This window comes from Cajanus cajan, chromosome 2 (assembly GCF_000230855.2).
Source record: "Cajanus cajan strain Asha chromosome 2, NIPB_CcT2T_4, whole genome shotgun sequence".
Classification (NCBI taxonomy): domain Eukaryota; kingdom Viridiplantae; phylum Streptophyta; class Magnoliopsida; order Fabales; family Fabaceae; genus Cajanus; species Cajanus cajan.
In genome coordinates this window covers 72,209,909-72,230,868 of record NC_138518.1, presented here as the reverse complement: position 1 = coordinate 72,230,868, position 20,960 = coordinate 72,209,909, and the positions used below count along the sequence as shown (strand labels likewise).

At 30.4% G+C, this 20,960-nt stretch overlaps 2 protein-coding genes across 6 annotated transcripts; both read left to right on the top strand.

The window, feature by feature from the left end:
* The first annotated feature begins 4,418 nt into the window (after positions 1–4,418).
* Positions 4,419–7,397, top strand: LOC109799640 (alpha/beta-Hydrolases superfamily protein). Its single transcript, XM_020360240.3, has 6 exons — positions 4,419–5,061; positions 5,145–5,215; positions 5,801–5,865; positions 6,064–6,153; positions 6,265–6,357; positions 6,500–7,397. Exons 1-6 carry the CDS (start codon positions 4,640–4,642, stop codon positions 6,899–6,901), a joined length of 1,143 nt encoding a protein of 380 aa, XP_020215829.2. The 5' UTR covers positions 4,419–4,639; the 3' UTR covers positions 6,902–7,397.
* A 3,426-nt stretch (positions 7,398–10,823) lies between these two features.
* Positions 10,824–19,045, top strand: LOC109799394 (putative 3,4-dihydroxy-2-butanone kinase). Of its 5 annotated transcripts, none has more exons than XR_014431772.1 (21): positions 10,824–11,100; positions 11,265–11,338; positions 11,440–11,503; positions 11,766–11,878; positions 11,985–12,032; positions 12,549–12,620; positions 12,713–12,802; positions 13,008–13,181; positions 13,563–13,646; positions 14,686–14,741; positions 15,501–15,631; positions 15,716–15,808; positions 15,995–16,059; positions 16,384–16,521; positions 16,630–16,670; positions 17,475–17,558; positions 17,654–17,727; positions 17,824–17,936; positions 18,012–18,107; positions 18,429–18,661; positions 18,729–19,045. XR_014431772.1 is itself a non-coding variant. In XM_020359937.3 (20 exons), the coding sequence occupies exons 1-20, from the start codon at positions 11,061–11,063 to the stop codon at positions 18,849–18,851; spliced, it is 1,779 nt and encodes a 592-aa protein (XP_020215526.1). In that variant the 5' UTR covers positions 10,839–11,060; the 3' UTR covers positions 18,852–19,045. The 5 variants fall into 5 exon arrangements, 1 of the variants encoding a protein (XP_020215526.1); XR_014431771.1 differs by having other exon boundaries at positions 10,828–11,100; positions 16,378–16,521; XR_014431773.1 differs by having other exon boundaries at positions 10,831–11,100; positions 11,265–11,343; positions 16,378–16,521.
* Positions 19,046–20,960: the final 1,915 nt, after the last annotated feature.

Sequence of the window (20,960 nt, the reverse complement as noted above, 5' to 3'; positions counted from 1 at the left end):
TTTATTTGAGATGATATGACAGGCGTGCTTACATTCAACGCGCAAGTGGTTGTTTAATGAAATGTGGGAATTTGATTGATTAGTGATATAGAAAAGGGTGACGGCGATAATAAAACAACATATAATCCAATAACAAGCTACCGTAGGTGTACATTGGGCATCACTACAGGCTATCATTTAATTATGTTATCATTAGTTAATAAGTATTATAAATTTAGGTTGAGTGTGATGGAATCAAGTTATTTTATTACCATTTCATAAACTTAGGTCGAGTGAAAGGAATGGAATTATTTTTGTATTCAATCTTCAAATTAGAATATTTCTCTATTGTTTTGTGATTATGAAAAAAATGAATAATATTTTTATTTCAAAATCATATAACTTATTCTTTAATTAGCAGTGGTATGCTCTTATAATTTTAAGAAATAACATTTTATATCACTAACTAATTTATAAGATAACAGAAATTACTATTTTTATGTTAAAATTAATATTTCTTCAATATCATAAACCCTGTAGTGATAAGCATAACATAAATTAAAATTATTAGCAAACAAAAATATTTTACTAATTGTTTAGAAGTTAAAAAAATAAAAAAAATAAATTAAATGAATTTTAAAATTTATAATTAAATATAATTTTTTATTCATAAGAATTGAATATAACTTTAAAAATTGAAACAACTTGATTTGCACACATATGTGTTTGCGCTTTTTTTAAAATTCATATGAAAATTTCATAATTCTTATTGGATATAACAATTTTTAGAGTAATTAAAGATGATTATTTTATTTTGACTATAAAATTTATTTGATTGGTGAACATTTTGATGGATGGAATTTATTATTAATGGTCAAAGATGAGTTAATCATTAGAATATATAGGTTTAAAAAATAAATGATAAAAATAAAAAATAATTATAAATTGGGCTTTTTTGCTGTAAGACTTGTAAAACTTTTAGATATATTGAAAATAAGTTCCCCAATTGAAGCTAAGGAGCAAGAGTGGCTTAGGTTCACCTTTTAGTGTCAATATTTCAACCATAAGTTTGCTGACATTTTTAAGATTACCGTATTTGAAGTATTGTCCGCTTTGACATTCGTTGGATTATCATATTTTTTGTCCTTGAAAAGGTATCTCAATGTGTTATGGAGGAAGAGTGTTTGTAACTTACTCTTAATCTCGACTCTTAAGCGACGTGAGACTTTTAAACATACTAGAACAAACTCTCAATCAAGACTAAGGGACAAGAGTGACTTTGGTTCTTCATTTAATGTCAATGTTCCAACTATAAATTTGCATCGTCAATATCACAACGTTCGAGGTATTGTTCGCCTTGACAAGTGTTGAATCATTGTAGTTTTGTCTTTTAAAAGACGTCTTAATGAGTTAAGGAGGATAAATATTTATAAAATATTTTTAGTCTCAATTCTTAAACGATATGAGACTTTTTAGGCATATCAAAACATAACTCATAAAAAACTTATTTATTTACAAATTCATTCAAAACAGAATAAATCAGGTTTTCAATAAAGAAAGAAAAGAAGAAGATAAATTGTCTTATTAATGGTCATACAATCACTACTACATTTTAATTCTTTAGCATCATTTTCCTACTTACATTTGTTAAAATGTTAATATATATTGAACAAATAAGTTATTTTGCATCATTTTTTTTAAATGTTATTATAGATAGAGTAACATTTTTTTTTATTTCAATATTATTCTTTCTAATTATTTTCAAAATTAAAGTCTCATATCAAGTAAAAAAATGTCACATAAGTTATTTTGTAATATATTTTTTTTTGAAAAATGTTACTATAGATAAATATCATTTTTTTATATCTCAATGTTATTGTTTCTAATTATTTTTAAAATCAAAGTTGCACATCGAATAAAAAAATTCACATAAAAAGTATACTTCTCTTATATCTATTTGTTTCCCATAATTAAAATCTCATAACAATTAAATGAATAATTCATAAAGAGTATATACAATCATATGGTTATACTTAAACTTATTGAACTTTAATATTTGATATATAACTAGTAATGACTAATTAAGAATATCTTCAACTTTGTCTTAAAGAACATGCAAGAGCTTAGGAAACATAAAGTATAATAATTGATAGTAACGTTTATATTAAAACTAATTATTATTTTATAAAATTAAAAAGACTCGACAACATCATTAAAATATTATAAAAATATCATTTTAATAACATTTGAAAAATATTATCTATATAAAAGTATTATTAAAAGTCTTTAGCAACATGGATTATATACAATATTTGATAATATATTCCAAAAATAAATTAGTAACATTTATGCATAATTAGGTAATATTTTTTTTTAAATATTACTAAAAAGTGAATCAAACACAAATTGAAAACTATCATTCAATCTTCAAATAAAAGTTATGCCCATTCTTAAAAAAAATTTCAGGATGAAAATAAAATAAATCCTTAATTTTAGAGAGACATAAAACATATTTAAGTCAAATAAAAATTTGAAAAAATTGTTAAATAATTAAAAAAAATAACATTATACCTCACAATAATACTATAAATAAATAAATAATTATTAGTCACTATTCACCCAATTTTAATTTATAAAAATATAAATTATTAATAAAATATGATAAATCAATTATATATATAATCATGATTAAAAATTGAGAATCATAAATTTTAAAAATTTAAATTTAATTCTATATATTTATAAAATAATAATTAAAAAAATTACCGTATAAATATTAACAACAAAATTATTAGATATGATATTTTAAAGAGAAAAAAGTTATGAGATTTTTTTTATAATCATGGACTGTGAATTTCAGGAGGAAGAGATAAAAAAATGGAGAAGAAAAAAAAATTAAAGAGGAACAAATTTTTTTTGAAAGAGAAACGAAAATATGAATAATAAAAAAATATACAATTAATTTTTAGTGAAAAAATAAGAAAAATTTATTTATGTTGGTGACATGATTAAAACTTTGATATTTTTTTTGATAAATTTTAGCATAAATTATGAATATTATACTAAATAATTTATTAAAATAAATTTAAAATATCTTATATATGAACTACTAACAAGGTATTTTATAAATCTATTTTATACTCTACACTTATATAATAAAATAAATATAAATAAAATTTTCATAGTTTTTCCGAACAGAGATAGATACTTCAGTTTTTCGAACACAATGAAATTTTCTTATGCTTTTTCCCTTTTTATCACGTAACATATGACTTTGTAGCTTATAAGTTGATTTATTTTAATGAACTTGAGAGTACTATGATATTACTCTATTTCTTTTTAATTAATGAACTCCTTTTTTGAAATAAAATTTGTACAAACATTTTAAATGCATTAAAAATACTTGGTCAATATTTAAAAACATTTTGAATATTTGATATGTAAAATGCTTCATCCAAGTTGGTCAACAAATATAACGTATGAGAGATCATTCAAAAGGTATTGTTCGTATAGTGCATCAGACGCTTCTTTATAAAACATAATTTGGAAACTTAATTCAAAACAAAGATTTTGGATTGTTTGAAATCTTGTTATGTATTCAAATTTTCTTTCAAAAGCAAAAGCTATTATAAAATTGTCACTTGAATATATTTTTATATGTATAAAAAGTTATTATCTTAATGGTTACATTACATGTTATTAAGGATTGAGAGTTTAAATATTTTGTATTTATTTTGACAAGTGATATTATTATGGGCAAAAATATAATTTTTGTTTTTTATATTATTTATTAGTGTTAATTTAGTCTCACTTTAATTAATTGAATCAATTTAGTCTCATATCTTTAAAATATATCTTAATATTTAACTTTTCGCTTCATCTGTTTAAATACTTAACGGATGACACACGTGTCATGCCATCATATCACGTGACATGACACATGACATGACATGTAGCATGATGACATGATACGTGTCATGTCATCATGTTATGTGACAGATCCGTTAAGTAATTAAACAAAAAAATAGAATGTCAAACATTGAAATACATTTCAAAGATGTGAGACTAAATTGATTTAATTAATTAAAGTGTAGTTAAATTAATATTAATAAATAATATAAGGGGAAAAAAATGTATTTTTACCTATTATTATGTGTGAGAGGGAGATTTATATCATTTATGATATTAGTAACATTATTCTAATGATTAGATCGTAAACTTGAAAGCATGCAGTAAATTGAGTGGAGGAAAGGGTGTTGTTGAACCAAAGTATGAGTGGCCATAAATAATGGAAAAATAAAGAATACCTGGCGTGAAGGTAGCGATAGTATTTTTCGCCGCATAGAAGCGACGTGTAATGCGAATAGAGACACACGTGTGATGTGGTTTAGGAAATACCCACATCAACATGTTAGGTGCTTCTGGAACGTGGTGCAGAAGGAGTAGCACTTTCTGGAACACTGCGCAAATCCAAATTTTGTTTCCAAGACAACAGAAGGCGCATTTAGTTATCATCGAATGCAATCCAAGTTTATGTGTCGTTTTGTTTCTAATAAATCCTCGCTGTTATCGATCCATCGACCATCATCACCTATATTTGGAAGTTAACTATTTTTGGGAATTGGATAAGGATTTTTGAGTCTGCATTGCATTGCATTGCATGGTGTTTGAGTTTGAGGAAAGAATGGGAATGGATGGGAGGGGAGAGGCGGCGTTGCTTTTGACGTCCGGCGCCAGCGGACGGATCCGCGCCTTGTTCTCCCTCCGAGCCTTGAGAGCCCTGGTGGCCTTATTGAACGCCGTCGTTTTGGTCCTTCTCTTTCCCTTCCGAAAAGGGACCGTCCTCACGTCGCCGCTGGCCTGGAAGAGCACCGCCGCTTCCACGTCCACGGGCAGGAGGGCGTTGGCCATTCGGAGAGTGTTGGAGGATTCCGATGCGGATACCTTGAGGGAGTACCGCCTCTTCCCAAGCTCAAGGGGTGACATCATTTTCACCCATTCTTGGATTCCCATTCCTCACCATAACACCAACACCTCTCTCCGGGGAATTGTTCTTCTTATGCATGGACTTAATGAACACAGGTTTCTATTTTCCTCCCTTCCCAACCCATTCATTATTCTTTTTTTCCTCATTACTCATTATCCTCACCATTATTCTTTCACAGTGGCAGATATTCTCCTTTTGCAAAGCAGCTTAATGCGAATGGTTTCAAGGTTTACGGCATGGATTGGGTTGGTAAGACAAGAATCATTCCTCAATTCTCATTATCATCATTAAACACTCATTTTCTATTTTCGCTACTTCCACTACGCTTTCTTCAAAACAATTTTCAATTAGGTAAACTTCTTCTATAACATAAGAATTAGGATAAATCAAATATAGATTATTTTTTTCCCTTATATTTTTTCTTCTTTTCTTTTCCGTAGGTATTGTGTTATGTGATTATTTTCTTAAGCAGGTGCATGGTGCTTTTTCTTAGCTGCCTACTAGAGCAGGAGTAAGGACCATGCAATAGTGCAACATATGGTCCCGACCTTTTCTTTTTTAAATAATGAATCAATACAAGTATTTCATTTAAAAATTACTTATTTAGTTCTAGTCCCCCCAAGGTTAGATTCCCTTTTCTTCATTGTTAAAGCATATATGGGTTTCATATATGGCAATTTGTTAGGATATGAACATTTTAGAAATATTAGGATGTGTGTTCTTCAGGGAACAAAATCGTGACTTACACTTTTCCTTTTTAGTAAACCATGTTTTAAAATATTTTTCATCTCCTCAATATTTGCTCAACTCTGATTTTTATCTGTTTACACCTAGGCCATGGTGGAAGTGATGGGTTGCACGCTTATGTCCATTCTATCGATGATGCTGTTTCTGATATGGTATGTTTCCAAAAAGAAATCTACAAAACGTTTGACAATATATGATAAATGGTGATGTGATTTATCTATTAAGTATCCATAATGGTGGGTTAGTAGTTAATGAGAGATGCAGTGGGTAGGGATAATACTTTTAGATTTTATTATCTGATTGAAAAATATCTTTGTACTGATAAAGAATTTCCTCTTTTTGATAAACAGAAAATGTTTCTGGAGAAGATTCTAAATGAAAATCCAGGGCTTCCATGTTTCTGCTTTGGACACTCAACAGGAGCAGCCATTACTCTTAAGGTTTATTTATTTATTTTAAATAAGATTCTTGCAACCATTAATTATTAGGAAAGGGAAAAGCTCAATAAGTATAAATGATTTGGTTTTTTTGATTTTCTATCTTCATTTTAGGCTATGCTTGACCCAAAGATTGAAGCTCGCATAGCTGGTGCTGTAGTGACATCACCTGCAGTAGGTGTTGCCCCATCTCATCCAATTTTGCTGGTGAGCATACTGTAATCATTCTGTCCAGTTTATGTATCTGATTATAGAAGATACCTGTTGACATCTTCATTTTAGAATCAAAATTGAATTCATAAGAAATGGCCGAGGTTGCTTATTCATCTCCTTGTCCTCTTCATTCCAGGTACTTGCTCCTATAGCTTCAATTTTGCTGCCAAAATATCAATGTAGTTCTGCATATAAGAAGGGGTTGCCAGTGTCTAGAGACCCAGAGGCACTAATTGCTAAATATTCTGACCCATTAGTATGTACTGGATCTCTTAGAGTGCGTACTGGTCATGAGATTCTCAAAATTACAAGCTACTTGCAGCAAAATATGAGAAAATTGAGAGTTCCATTATTTGTTCTCCATGGCACTGCTGATACCGTAACTGATCCTGTTGCTTCTCAAAAATTATATGTAGAAGCCTCCTCAACTGACAAAACCATCAAACTATACGATGGGTACTTACATGACTTACTCTTTGAACCCGAACGAGATGCTATCACACAGGACATAATTCAATGGCTGAACAGTAGAGTATGAGATTTAGTAGTGAAAATATCATGAAAATTTTCAACCATTGAAAATTGAAGAAGAACCTTCTATGGGTGGATAATTTCTGCCTCTTTGTAGAGGAAAGTAAATTGAAGCTGAAGCTACATATGGAGGCATTTTTTATGTTAATTTTTTTTTATAACAAGGAGGTAGACCTTTCTTCATCATTTCATATTTGGAGTAAAGTGATATCTTGGATTGTGACTCTCTGTCTCTCTGTCAAAAGTGAGGATAGAATTCCAATTCTTTGACAAGGAGCACAAATGTCGAATCATCATGTATGAGCTTCAGTTATAGTTTTTTTTTGGTCAAGAGGAGTTTCATTTATAGTTAGGATCAGATCTTTTACTTTTTTCTGGTGGTTATCCATGGAGCACAGAGTACGTGTTTACAATTCCAATTAGGCTTTTGCCCTTTGTCTATTAACGTCCCTGGGTAGAGTTTGTATTGTCCTCTGAATTATTATGACAATCATTTTAAAACACTTCTGTGTATTAAGAGTAAAGACCGAGATAGGTTAGAGGTACAAGTGGTTAAAATATTAAATTCAATATCAAATTGTTTGGACAGTATTTAAGTTTGAATTTTTGTAAAAATAATTTTTAATCAGATTTTACATATCTTTGAGTAGTTTAAGGTGAAATTTGATGTGTAAAAAAAAATATATAGGTTAGATATATTTTGCTATTCCTGGTACATTCAAAAAAAATATAAGTTCTCAATTTAAATCATTATCTTAAATATTATTAGTGAACTTTTGATTAAATTTTAATTTTACATAATTCTTAAATTTTTTCTAAAAAGTTATATATATATATATATATATATATGTGTGTGTGTGTGTGTGTGTGTGTGTGTGTGTATATATATATATATATATGTATATGTATATAAAACGTGACAGATATTTTTCATCATATTCATTTATTTTGGAGTCAGATATGAATATTGAAGTTTATTAAAATATTGAGAGAGTTAATGAAAACATTAAAATGTATTACCAACTATCATGATATGGAGGACCTTCTCTAAAATAACTTAAGCAATAATCTAAATTCAAATAATTTTAGAAGTGTATTTTACATCCTCATGATCCTAGTAGTACGTTATATATCGATGTTTGACTGTATTAAAATTACAGATTTTACGAAGATAATTTCTAAAAATTTTAGAATGAAATTTTCTTATCTTAATTATCATAAATATCTATAATTTTCAAGACTTAACTATTGGACTTTTATCTTGGCTATGTATGTAAATAATTACATTTCTAGTATTTTTTTTTTGAGATAGCACCCAATACCTTTTTATAAATGTAATTTACTCAAAAAAATTAATTATTTATTTTATTAATAATAATTATTCTCTTATTTTATAACAACCTTTGTTATTCAATTTTTTTAAGATTATTTTACTTTTTTTTAATTATGTAGTATCTCACTTGATTTACAATTTATAATCTCTATTGTATTTTTTTTTAACAAAATTCAGAGTCATAAAATGTCTCATTATTTTTTAAACAAAACACACGTATCATTAAGTGTTGGAGTACGAAAATAGTGTAAAATTGAGTATTGAATATAATATCTAACATATTTTTAACTTTTAAGGAGTTTCATTGTAGGTTTAAATAATGGAGAAATATTGAGTGTAATTTTGAAAAAAATACAAGACTTGTGAGTGTAATATTTTTTCAACTTTTAAGGAATTTTATTGTAAATAATAAAAGAGTATTGACTTTCACTATAATCTTGAAAATATACAAAGATGTAAATATAATTTACTCAATAGTTTATTTTTAGCTTTGGGCTTAAAGAGTACACAACTTATGGGCTTTTTGACCATTGTAGGCCATTTTTTTAAAAACAAATTAAGTAAATAGAGTTAATTTAAATCTATTTATACTTTTGAAATTGTTCTTGTATGTATGGTTAATAGTGATACTCGTGACACATGAAAAAAATCAATTATATATTTTTTCCTATAATTATTACACAATGAGCCATAAGATTCGTTATAGTCAATAGTGACATCATTAAGGTCATTATTAACCATAACAACTTGTTAAAAAATACTATATATAGAGTTGGATTTTTAAAGTTGCTATAGACCATAATGGCATTGTATTTTTTTTTACTACTATGCCCCTATGACACCATTTATTTTAAAAGAATTTTTTTTACGAGTGATTTAATTTTTAAAAAATTGTTATATATATTTTTTAATTTAGTTAAGTTTATTTTTCTAAATTTGTAATATTTTAAAAAAACGAAAAGTATTTTTTAAAAAAAATTGGTATTCATATTAAACAAATCTTGCATACTTTTCATTTTTTTAAAATAAATTATCTTTACTTATTAGTTTTTAAAAAAATAAATGAAAAATAAAAACCCAATAAATAAATAAATAATTATCTAATATATTTATAAACAAATTTTACATATTTTTTCAATTTATTTAAATAAATTATCTTTATTCATCAATTTTTAAAAAATAAATAAAACAAACCAGAAAACAGATTAAAAAAAGGAGCTCACTATGGGCATCAACAACCTTAAAAAAACCCTAGTATTATAAAATAAAAAATTACTACAATCCATAGTGACCTACAAAAAGTGATTTATTTATTTTTAGAATATGTAATATTTAAAAAATGAAATTGATTTATTTTAAAAAATTGTTATATTTTTTTTCATTTAATTAATTTTATTTTCTAAATGTGTAATATATATATATATATATTATTTTTAAAAATAAATTATCTTATTTATCGGTTTTGTAAAAATAAAAAGTACTCAAAAAAATAAATATAAAAAAAAGAAAGGGGATGAGATTGTTATGGCCATTGGCGACTACCAAAAAAATTTATAAAAGAACAAAATTAAAATAAATATATAAATAAAAAGTCATTATAATCTATAACAATTAAAAAAATCATGTTTTTATTCGATTATAAATTAGTATAGTTGATAGCGTTACTATTTTATCGTTATTTTTGGTAAAAATAAGAAATATTATAAAGATGGTCGTAATAAGGATTGAATATAGGTCCTCATGCTTTAACTACCTCAACCCCTCCACATCTAATCACTAAGTTCACCTTAATGACTCATTTTGTTATTATTAAGTCTAGTGATTTTAACGTGACGTATTTATGACTATAAAAATATTTCAAAAATAATGATGTATCATTCTTGTTGCTATATGTCATAACAAGACTGAAGTAAATAGTTCAAAAAATGTAATATGCTTGAAAACAATTACATCTAATAAATGGTTTGTAAAACTGTCCCATAATTGTTAACAAAACCCAACTTTTAAGCTTTAAGTACATAAGTACAAAGAGACTCGATAAATATCTATATCAAAGAAAGACGTTAGTCGACCACAGACCTAGATGATACAAATCCTCCAAATTCAAGTATTAACATAAAATGAGATTCAGTGAACATCAATCCGATAAAAGTGTATACTATATGATAAGTAAATATATCTATTTCATAATTTTACTTTGTAATAATGATTTTTAAAATGTATCACCAACCAAACTGTACAACAAGCAAATATATTTGATTCATAATTTTACACTTGCAATAATAATTTTTTATTAAGATATCGAAACCAAAAATGACTGATACTAATTTTTTTTATTAAAATATTTTTTTTAACGTGATTTTAAACCGGTATACAGACTCCATAATCAACATTCAAGAGCATTCCCTTATAGAATGATATTAATGACACTAATAAAAATAATAAACAAACACATGATAATTGTTTTGAGTTTTGTATATACTTAATGTTTTTCAGTTTTGTACATATAGCTCACAATAACTCCATGTCAATGTAATGATGTTATTACGACAACATAAACAACTAAGAGAAGAGTGATTTATGCTCACATTTTTTGTTAAGGTTCAGAAGATTACCTTAGTGGTATGAAATAGTAGGTGTTATGGATAAGGGACATTAGCTGAAAAGTGAAAAGTCAAAGCGTGGTCGTTGGCATAAAAGGAGGAGTGGGGCTTGATGAGAAGAGCATTAGCTTGCATTTTCTTTTGTTATAATTCTCAAACTCACAAGTGAGAAACTAAGCAAGCCATTTTATTTATCTTTCGATTTGTAGGGTTTCGTTTCCGATTGAACCATGGCATATCCAGCTAAGAAGTTCATCAACGACCCCAACGGTATGCGTTTCTTCCATTCTTTTTCAATTTCTCATCACAATCAAATTCCATCCACTATGCCATACCTGTTATTAGCTAAGGAAACCATTGCATTCTTTTCTCTTTATTCCATATTATTTTACATGCAAGTTTGATTTGATCATTCCCATTTCTGTTCATTGCAGATGTTGTTACTGAATACATTCAAGGTCTTGTGCACACTTATCCTGCTCTCCAATATTTAGATGGCTTTCCTCAGGTGAGGTATTATTACTCACACATACACCTTTGCCTCTTGCCTTTTCACACATGAAAGTTCCTTAACATGTTTCATTTTTTTATTTGCACCGAGGAATGCAGGTGAAGGTTGTGTTACGTGCCGATGTTTCATGTACAACATACGATAAAGTTTCAATCATATCAGGTGAGGGACTTCGACCATCAATTCAGCTCTGTTCATAGTGTCACTTGGCTTTTCTACGTTCTCCATCATTCTGCTTTTTTGCTTTGATTTTAAGGAGTTCACTACTAGGACTCGCATAACATATATGTACCTTTACAATTCCTGATAAATTCTCAAATATAAACTAAATTAACCGATTCCTTAATTTTATCCTAATTCATGCCTTGAGAGTTGAGAAGAATTATTATGTAGTATGTATCTTTACAATTCCTCTCTCATACAGGGGGAGGAAGTGGCCATGAGCCTGCTCAAGCTGGATATGTTGGAGAAGGAATGCTGACGGCAGCCATCTGTGGGGACATCTTTGCCTCTCCCCCAGTCGATTCAATTCTAGCTGTATGGTTTCATCTTATTGTTGGAAGTGATGTGTATATTACCCTTTCAACTATAAATATGTTGGTATCTGTATTATGAATCTGCTGCATTTGCTCTTTCAAATTAGGGGATACGAGCTGTGACTGGTCCTATGGGATGTCTTCTGATTGTCACGGTACCGATACTTTTGATGCTCTTTCCTGAGTAGTTTTTTAAATTGTTTATGATGTGGAAGGAAAAGGCAGAAAATGCATGAATGATATACATACGTTTTTCTGAACGTGAACACCAAAATGTGTTTTTATAAAAGCAGATGTCTTAAATAGAAAAGAGTACATCAACTGAATTCCTTCATCCTTTTCTCTCCCATAATTGTGCACTTCCATATCTTTCCATTGAATCCCACAAATTTGAGCTGATGAGCTGGGTCGTGGTGCTAATAGATCGGTATATTTTGATGTTGTACTCAGAAAGTCTAATGTGATTAAAGAGAATTAGATAAAAGAAGTTGCATTTTTTTTTCAATAAATTTTTTTGGTACTCTACAAAGTCAGTTTTGAAATGTTTTTTTTTTTTCATTTTTTTTTTCATTATGATGTATGGATTTTGCACTAGTGTGGTCAGATCATGAGGAATCAATAGGATCTACTTTGTTTCTGGATTCATAGTGTTCAAATTTGGGTGTTGATAGAACTACACCGGTGATCGTTTGAACTTTGGTTTGGCTGCTGAGCAAGCAAAGTCTGAAGGTTACAAAGTAGAGGTATGTTTAGACTTTAGATGGAGGATTGTTTTCACCTTTAAGATATGATAACTGATATTATACAAGAGTGCCAAGTATTTTGCACCGTGCAGACTGTAATTGTTGGGGATGATTGTGCCTTACCTCCACCTCGAGGAATTGCTGGAAGAAGAGGTTTGGCAGGCACTATTCTGGTTCATAAGGTTTGTTCAGAAATCCCCTTCAATATTTATTATTGCATTCTGGATGTTTTGACAAAAAGAAATGTCTTTCTGGCATGTTTAATAATGTGAATTTATTTTCTTGTTGAAAATTGCAGTACAAGTATCAATAAATTATATTATAATCAAGTTCTTATTTACTTTCAGTCTTTCGTATTTAATCATATTTTTGTTTTGAGTGAGGCAGGTTGCAGGAGCTGCTGCCGCCGCTGGCCTTTCTCTCATTGATGTTGCTGCAGAAGCAAAACGTGCATCTGAAATGGTGGGCACAATGGGGGTTGCATTATCCATTTGCACACTTCCTGGTCAGGTTACATCAGATCGTTTGGGCCCTGAAAAGATGGAACTGGGTCTTGGAATTGTAAGATACCTTTAGATAGGCACCTTGTCTTTCTAAACAGATATTTTAAAACCTCAAATTATTTGTTACAGTGCAAATATGTTATTCAAAATCTTATATCCTAAAATAAGTTCTTGTAGTTATTTGCCTGTGCATTTCAGTTCATGAGACTCAAAATAATAGTTTCTCCCCCTCATTTCTTATTTTTTTTCTTCCTTTTCTGATTGATCTAGATGGATTTCTTATCTCACCTTTTTATATTTAATCTTCTTTCTCTTAAATCCTATTATAAGAAAAAAATATTACACAAAAAATATTTTCTATTTAACTCCCTAGCAATTGAAGTTTGTCTTCACTTCAGTTATTGCTTTCATTCTCATTCAAGTTCTGAATATTATACAGCATGGAGAACCTGGTGCAGCTGTGGCAGATCTTCAGCCTGTAGATGGAGTGGTTTCTCATGTTCTTATGCAAATATTGTCTCCGGTATGCCACAACTTAGATTTTTTTGTTCCTTTAAACATGTTTCATACAAGTCTTATAATGAAATGGTGTCAGCCTATGACTGTTTTTGTAATGTTTCTATATCTGATATTCAGGGAGAATGGAGATTTTGTGTACTGAGTTTTCCATCTTACATTCTTTTCTCTGCATTTGAATTAGAGTATTTCTACTCTATGCTGTTCAATTTTCTCTTGATATGGTTTCTTGTCTGTATATGTATATCCTTTGAAAGTCTGGGACTTTCTTTGAATATTTATTTTCATCTTGTCTGTCTATGCATACTCATTATATTTGTCAGTCACTTAGGCATTAATATACTAGTGTCTAACGTGCATGACTGCATGTCAACCGGGTTTTTGTTTTATCTTTATTTAGAGAGGAGAAATGCTAGTAACATATTCTATGAAACTATTGGCTAAATGTTTTTGAAAATCACAAAATTATGTTGGTCCCATTCTTATTTAATGAATCTCATTCATGATTTTGTAGTTTTCAATAAATTTTAGCCAATAAAAGTGTTGATTGGAAGGAGTGTATTGCTAACACTCCTCAAAAAGAGAATACAGAGTATAAATGAACTTGTCTTTTACATTTCAAATACTTGCCTTCTAACTTCATATCCTATTTATTAAGGTTAATATTTATATTTTGGTCTTGCCATATTATAACAATATTAGTTAGTATAAAGAAGAGAAACGACAACAACAATAACCTTATCACTAGGTGAGGTTGGCTACGTGGATCATTTGGTGCCCGTTGGACTCAATTAAAAACTAAATTCTCATAAATATTATTCACCATGAACTCTCTTTTAATAATTTTCTTTATGAAGAGGAGACAGATATTGACAACATTAGTTAATATTGACAATTATCAGTTTTATTTTATTGCTGCTATGTGAGTGGTGTTGTTTAAGTTTTTGTGTCGCTCTTTGCATATGATTTCACAATGAAGCAATTAGTTTTAGATGATCATTCTTTTGAACTAGCTACAGTCATTTTTCTTTTGGTAATGTTTGCAGGAAACAAACTATGTTCCTATTACACGAGGTTGTAGAGTGGTTCTCATGGTCAATGGGTAGGTTCATAAATTTTATCTTTGCTCGATAACCAAATTTATCTTTTTGTAATTTTTATAGATTCATAATTTTCTTAGAAATAATATTTAAATCACAAAAGCCATTTTAAAAACATTATGCAAGTGCTTTCATGGATCTTTTCATTACAAAACATTGAAAATAAATTATCATAACATTGTACACATTTTATTTAGGTAGCACTAAATTTTAATCTGCAAATGCATATATGGCTTTAAAGAATTCTGTGGTTTTGACTACTCTTTTTTATATTTTATATTTTACTAGTGGTTGAGGGCAAACCTTGGTGCAATGGTAAGGTTTTCTGCTTATGACCTAGAGGTCCCAGGTTCAAATACTGGAAACAACTTTTCTGCTTGCTGCATAAGGCTGCGTACTGGCTATGAAAATGATTAGATTTGTTAATTTTGTGAATAGGAGTTCGCACACCAGTGATTTACTTTTGGTAAATACACTATTTTTAAACAGATTTTTTGGTATCTTACTGTTTTAAGTGTCAACTTGTTTTTACTACAATAGTTCAAGTGTCTATATTTCCACTCTCACTATTATGAATATGAACCAATTGAAGTTATTTCTGAGAAGCGAGTGCATGTGAGTCCTATTAATTTTTTTTCCTTCTTAAATGTCTTTTGAATTATCTATGATTTTAGTGAATCCCATAGTTTAAATGTTACATTGTCCATAATTTTATTGATGTTACATTAGAGCAGTCCTGAAGTGAGATTCTTCAAATGCAGGTTAGGTGGCACTCCTTTAATGGAACTAATGATTGTGACAGGAAAGGCAGTCCCAAAATTGCAGCTGGAACACGGGCTGGCTGTTGATAGGGTTTATACAGGGTCATTTATCACTTCTCTCGATATGGCAGGTAAGCAGATTTGTTATTGCAGATTATGGCAAAACATACATTTCTTTGAAATTCATTTCTGATTGGCATTTGTGTCACTCTTAGGTTTCTCAATTTCTATCATGAAGGCTGATGCATCTATTCTTCAACGATTAGATGCTGCAACTAAAGCTCCGTATTGGCCAGTCACGGAAGATGGTCAGTAATTATGCTAGTTGCATTTCTTTGACTGAACTCATTGCATGAACATGAAGACTTGAAAAAATTATATTGTGCTATGAACAACATAGCTTTTCACATCTTTAAAATCACATGTTAAGTGTCACAAGCAAATTCATTAAATTAAGCATTCAATGAGCTTTTGAAGTTGTTTCTTGATGACAGGTAATCGCCCACCTGCCAAGATTCCTGTTCCAGTTCCACTGTCTCAATCAGCTAAGAGTGACAAGGTACATCAATGGAAATCTTTCATTTCCTTCCATGACTTTTGAAATAATTAGTTTATGATCATTTCTGTCTAAACTGGCATTGAATATAGTTAAGGTATCATATGAATTGGTGAATAATATTCCATATTGTAGAATAGTGGTATTCATTCTCATTGCAAAAATAAGATGCAAAATAAACTGAATACAGAAAATATCCTAAAGTAGTATAATTATTGCAGTAGGATTGGCTCTTTTCTACTCATATTCTTCATTTCTGAAATTGTACCAAAGCAGTTCTGACTTGGGACTGCTTCTGTTTTCCTTTTTGCTTTATGTAAGCCACAGAGTCAGCCAGTATCACTAAATAAGCAAGGTCAGGTTCTTCAGGAAGCCATTGAAGCTGCTGCAAATGCAATTATAAATCTCAAGGACAGTCTAAATGAATGGGATAGCAAAGTTGGTGATGGTGACTGTGGATCAACTGTGAGTTCTATTCTCAAAAAGTCAAAATTATCATCATTCCTGTTTTATAAGTTATAACTGTTGATGTATCTAGTGCTTCACTTACTACATTCTGGTTTAATTTTGCAGATGTATAGAGGTGCAAAAGCAGTTCTGGAGGACATCAAAAAGTAAGTTTGTGCCCTATCTTGCTCCAGGGTACTACACTGGGGCAATCTGCTTGTATGTTATTGCAAGGAATGCTCTTCTCATTTTTCCTTGACTTTTTGACTATTGTAAAACCTCTTACAGAAAAAACGCACGAGTTATTTTTCATAGAAAAATAATAATGCATTACAAAAGGTTTTTATTTTTTATCTTGATTATGTCCTAGAACTTTCTACCAATACTTTTTATGGTAATCGTATTATCTAATTTGATCAGCTGGTGCAGTTTGGTTTTCAAATCACCGATCTTAATGATGGAAAAAAAAATAAAAATAAAGAGAGCACTTGAGAACAAATATCTTATTCAGTACAGAAGTATTGTTACTCATGTAAAGAATTCAAGATACATACCCATGGAGCAGACTCTTAAAGAATATCTGTGATTATTATCCATAGATTAACTGTTGGAAAGATAATTGAGGGAAAGGAAAGCAATCCAACTTTTTCTTCTGTTCTTACTTCTGCCAACCCAACTTTATGTATTCATTCATATGGGGCAATTTTGTCAATGCTCATGTGTAACGGGTATATTGATACCCATGCCTTGAATATTGACACTGCTATTTGCTCTTTTACACTTTATTGGGAGCACAAGGGTGACCAGTTATTTGCTTGCATTTTGGATTAATGAAGTGTTGATATATGTTGTTTTAGGCCTTTTATCTTTCCTTGAGAAACTTCAAAACAGCAGATGACTGCTGCAAAATATCATTGTCAATTTAAGTAGTGATTGTGATCTGATATGAACTTCCTATTTTTTGTTCATAGTTATCCTCTGAATGATGCTGCAGAGACTGTTGGTGAAATTGGATCGTCAATTGGACGAGCTATGGGAGGAACAAGTGGGATCATGTATTCTTCCATTGTTATGTATTCCATAAACCATAGTATTTATGCTATCTGATTATTATCACTTTCACACTTGATTGTATATATTTTTTTTCCAGATATACAATTTTTTGCAAGGCAGCATATACACAGCTGAAAGAAAATTCTCACTCTGGTGTCACGCCAAAACAATGTGAGAATATTCTCCTAAACAAGCAACAATTTATTGTTCTTTTGTTTATCTTGTCTTAGTAGAATCATCCTTCCATCATTGATTCTTCTGATTCAGGGGCTGAAGCACTTGCGGCTTCCATTGCTGCTGTTAGTAAATATGGGGGTGCTAGTGCTGGTTATAGAACATTGCTAGATGCCCTAATTCCAGCATTGTCAGTTCTTCAAGAGGTATCAACAATACTTGTTAATTGATCTTAACTATTAACAGGGCCTTAACACTGTTATTTTTCTTTGGGCTTACAGAGACTAAATTCTGGTGATGATCCTTCCATTGCCTTTCTTCTCTCGTCTGAAGCTGCATTAGCTGGAGCTGAGTCAACCAAGAACATGCAAGCTCAGGTGACAATCTCATCAATGATTCTTTGCGTTGTAGGTTGTTAGGTACTCATATACTAGGCCATGTGAAAAGATGAGTAAGGGGCAGAAGAGCGATATGGGTTGTTACAACCTTGCCTACGTGGAAATGAAGGTATGAAGGAAGAGGAAATTGTTAGAGGCAAAGATAAAAGGGAGGGAATAGTTTTGGGGACTTTGGGAAGGGAGGTGTAGACCCTCAAAATTGTGCAGTGTTCTATTCTCATCTCTCTGATAAATTTCTTGTTCCAATCATAGCAAAAGTTGTAGGTGATAATTAATGCAAGTTACTCTCATGTTAATTAGTGCAAGTCATTACAAGAAAAGGTGATTGAGTATAGATTAAGAGGAGGAACGAGAATTGCGAAGAATCAATTTGGTTTTATGTCAAGAAAGTCTACAACAGAAGCAATTTATCTTTTATGGAGGTTAATGAAAATGTGCCGAGGACTAAAATATGGCGATTTCCTATTTTGAGATGATCGTTTTGAATAGTAGAGACATTGTGGCATTTAGACATTTCAATCTAAGGATTCATGGTAACCATTATGCACTCACTTCCATGTTTTTATTCGTTGTATGGATCTGACAATGTAACAAATGCAGGCTGGGCGTTCAACTTATGTGTCGGGAGAGATTCTTTCATCAGTTCCTGACCCTGGTGCAGTGGCTGCTGCCTCGTGGTACAGAGCTGCGGCTGTAGTTGTCCAGCAAAAAACCAATAGTTAAGCTATGCATATAACTCTTCTCAATGTCTTCTTTATGTGCATATTTAGCCTAGTTGTTCCAGATAGTTATTCCTGTAACTAATAGATTCTCCACTTACGCATTTCCATCAACAGCAATATCCGTCTCAATGTGACCTTATGATTGTAATGTTCATGTTATTTTTATCAGTTTAATATTATATTCTGTTAAGCTTATCTGCTGCGGCTGTTACTAACTTAATTTCTGTATTTCCGGAAGCTTTTGATTACAAGTGTTTTTTAATACAAAATAAGTTAAACTAACTACGCGATGTATTTCTGTGCTTTTGATGTTTCCGGACAAACTCAAATCGCTGATACTATCTTTTTAGTTCTCAGAATAGAAATGTCTTGTATTGGATTGAATAAGGTCAAGGCTCTATTGTTGTTGAATTAAAATCTAAACAACTACTAAAATAAAGCTTATATAACTATGTAAAGGCTTTTGTTAAAACTAGGCAAGTCCATGTGTCGAATAGAATGCCATAAAAACGGGTTGATAGCTCATTTCTTTTCATATAGAAACTTATTTATTTAATGCAAGAGAAGAGGAGGCAAATGGTTTAAGTGTAAAACTATTGAGCACTATCAATGTTGCACATTAAGTAAATTAAAATGACAATAATTTATAGTGTATTTCTCTTGCAAATTGTACCGAAAGTTGTAGGTTTTCTCTAATACAACAGAGTTGCTTCTATAGGCAATTTTCTTTTACTATGTGTCGCATCATTACCTTTTAATGGTTTAATTTCTTCGGTAACAGGTGCTTAGAAATGAGACAGACTTGTAAAGAATCCTTAATAGCGCTTTTAATGGTGCAATCACGGTAGAGTTGTTTAACTCAGTTTTAGTGAGTCTTATAATACAACATGAGATTTAAGAACTTTAATAAGTTTTTTCTCCAATAGTGTAATCCTTGGGAACATAAAATACAACTTGAGTTGTAAGGTGCATTTTGGTGCATGTCGGCTATTGATCATGCTATATATGTCAAAATGGTTATTAGAAAAAGGATGGAGGGGAATGGAACTGTAGTGCTGGCTTACATGTAATACATTTATTTGCCTTGCTTAGTAACTTAGGCACATCATGTACTTGGAATTACTTTTATAATCAATGATGTGGTTTGGCTTATTAAAGAAAAGTCTTGGATGAGTTCGTTGGAGGGAGATGCAAAATATATGGTTTCAACTTGCAATTGTTCTTTTCCCAGATAACAAATAATTTAATATTAAATCAAAAGTAATAATTTTTTTGTATAAGTAAATCGAAAACATTATTTAGTATATTTATCTGCCTTATCAAATTCAATTGTCAATTTGTCTCGTAAATTCAACTTGCTGTTGGAAATATTGTGTGATTTTGAACGACTTTGCAATGCAGTGAAGTTGTTTGATGATCAAAGTTAGAGCAACAGTAAATCAGCGCGTGATAGATCCGTCGTTTTCATGTAAGGATTGTGAATGAATTACTATTTAGACTTTCCTCTCAATTCTCATAAGACATGCCCTGCAAAGAATCTATTGTGTTATCATAGTGTCGTCTCTTTAAACATGTGCGTCTCTCAATCTTCAGCTTTTCATTCATTAGATATAGGGACCATATCACTTCACCTAAAAATAAATAAATACAAAAATAAGAGAATATTGTTGATTGTATTTTCGGCCTGGCCTGCCAAGTGCATGGTGGCATTCATATAATTGAAACTAAAAAGTCATCGATTAATCATCAGTAGAAAGAAGATATATAGGGTTGAATGTGGTGTAAGTTATCTAACATATGTTGCAGTTAGATAGCAACTTATATTAAGAATGCATGTGGTGTCCCTAATTGGAATGGCAGAACCTGAGTGGTTTCACCAAAACCGTGGTCTTGTAGTTAGGTGCTTAAATTTGATTCACACAAACACTTGATTGGCATTGGCTCTTGTACAGACAAGATCATCTCGTGTTCCACATGGTGTGAGAGTGCAAGTTACAAGAGTGGGTGCCATAACGTAACCCATTCTAATACTAACTTCCTTACTTGTGCAGGAAGGGATCCATGACATGAATAACTACCTTTTTTTTTTCAATTTGCGTACAAAACAAGG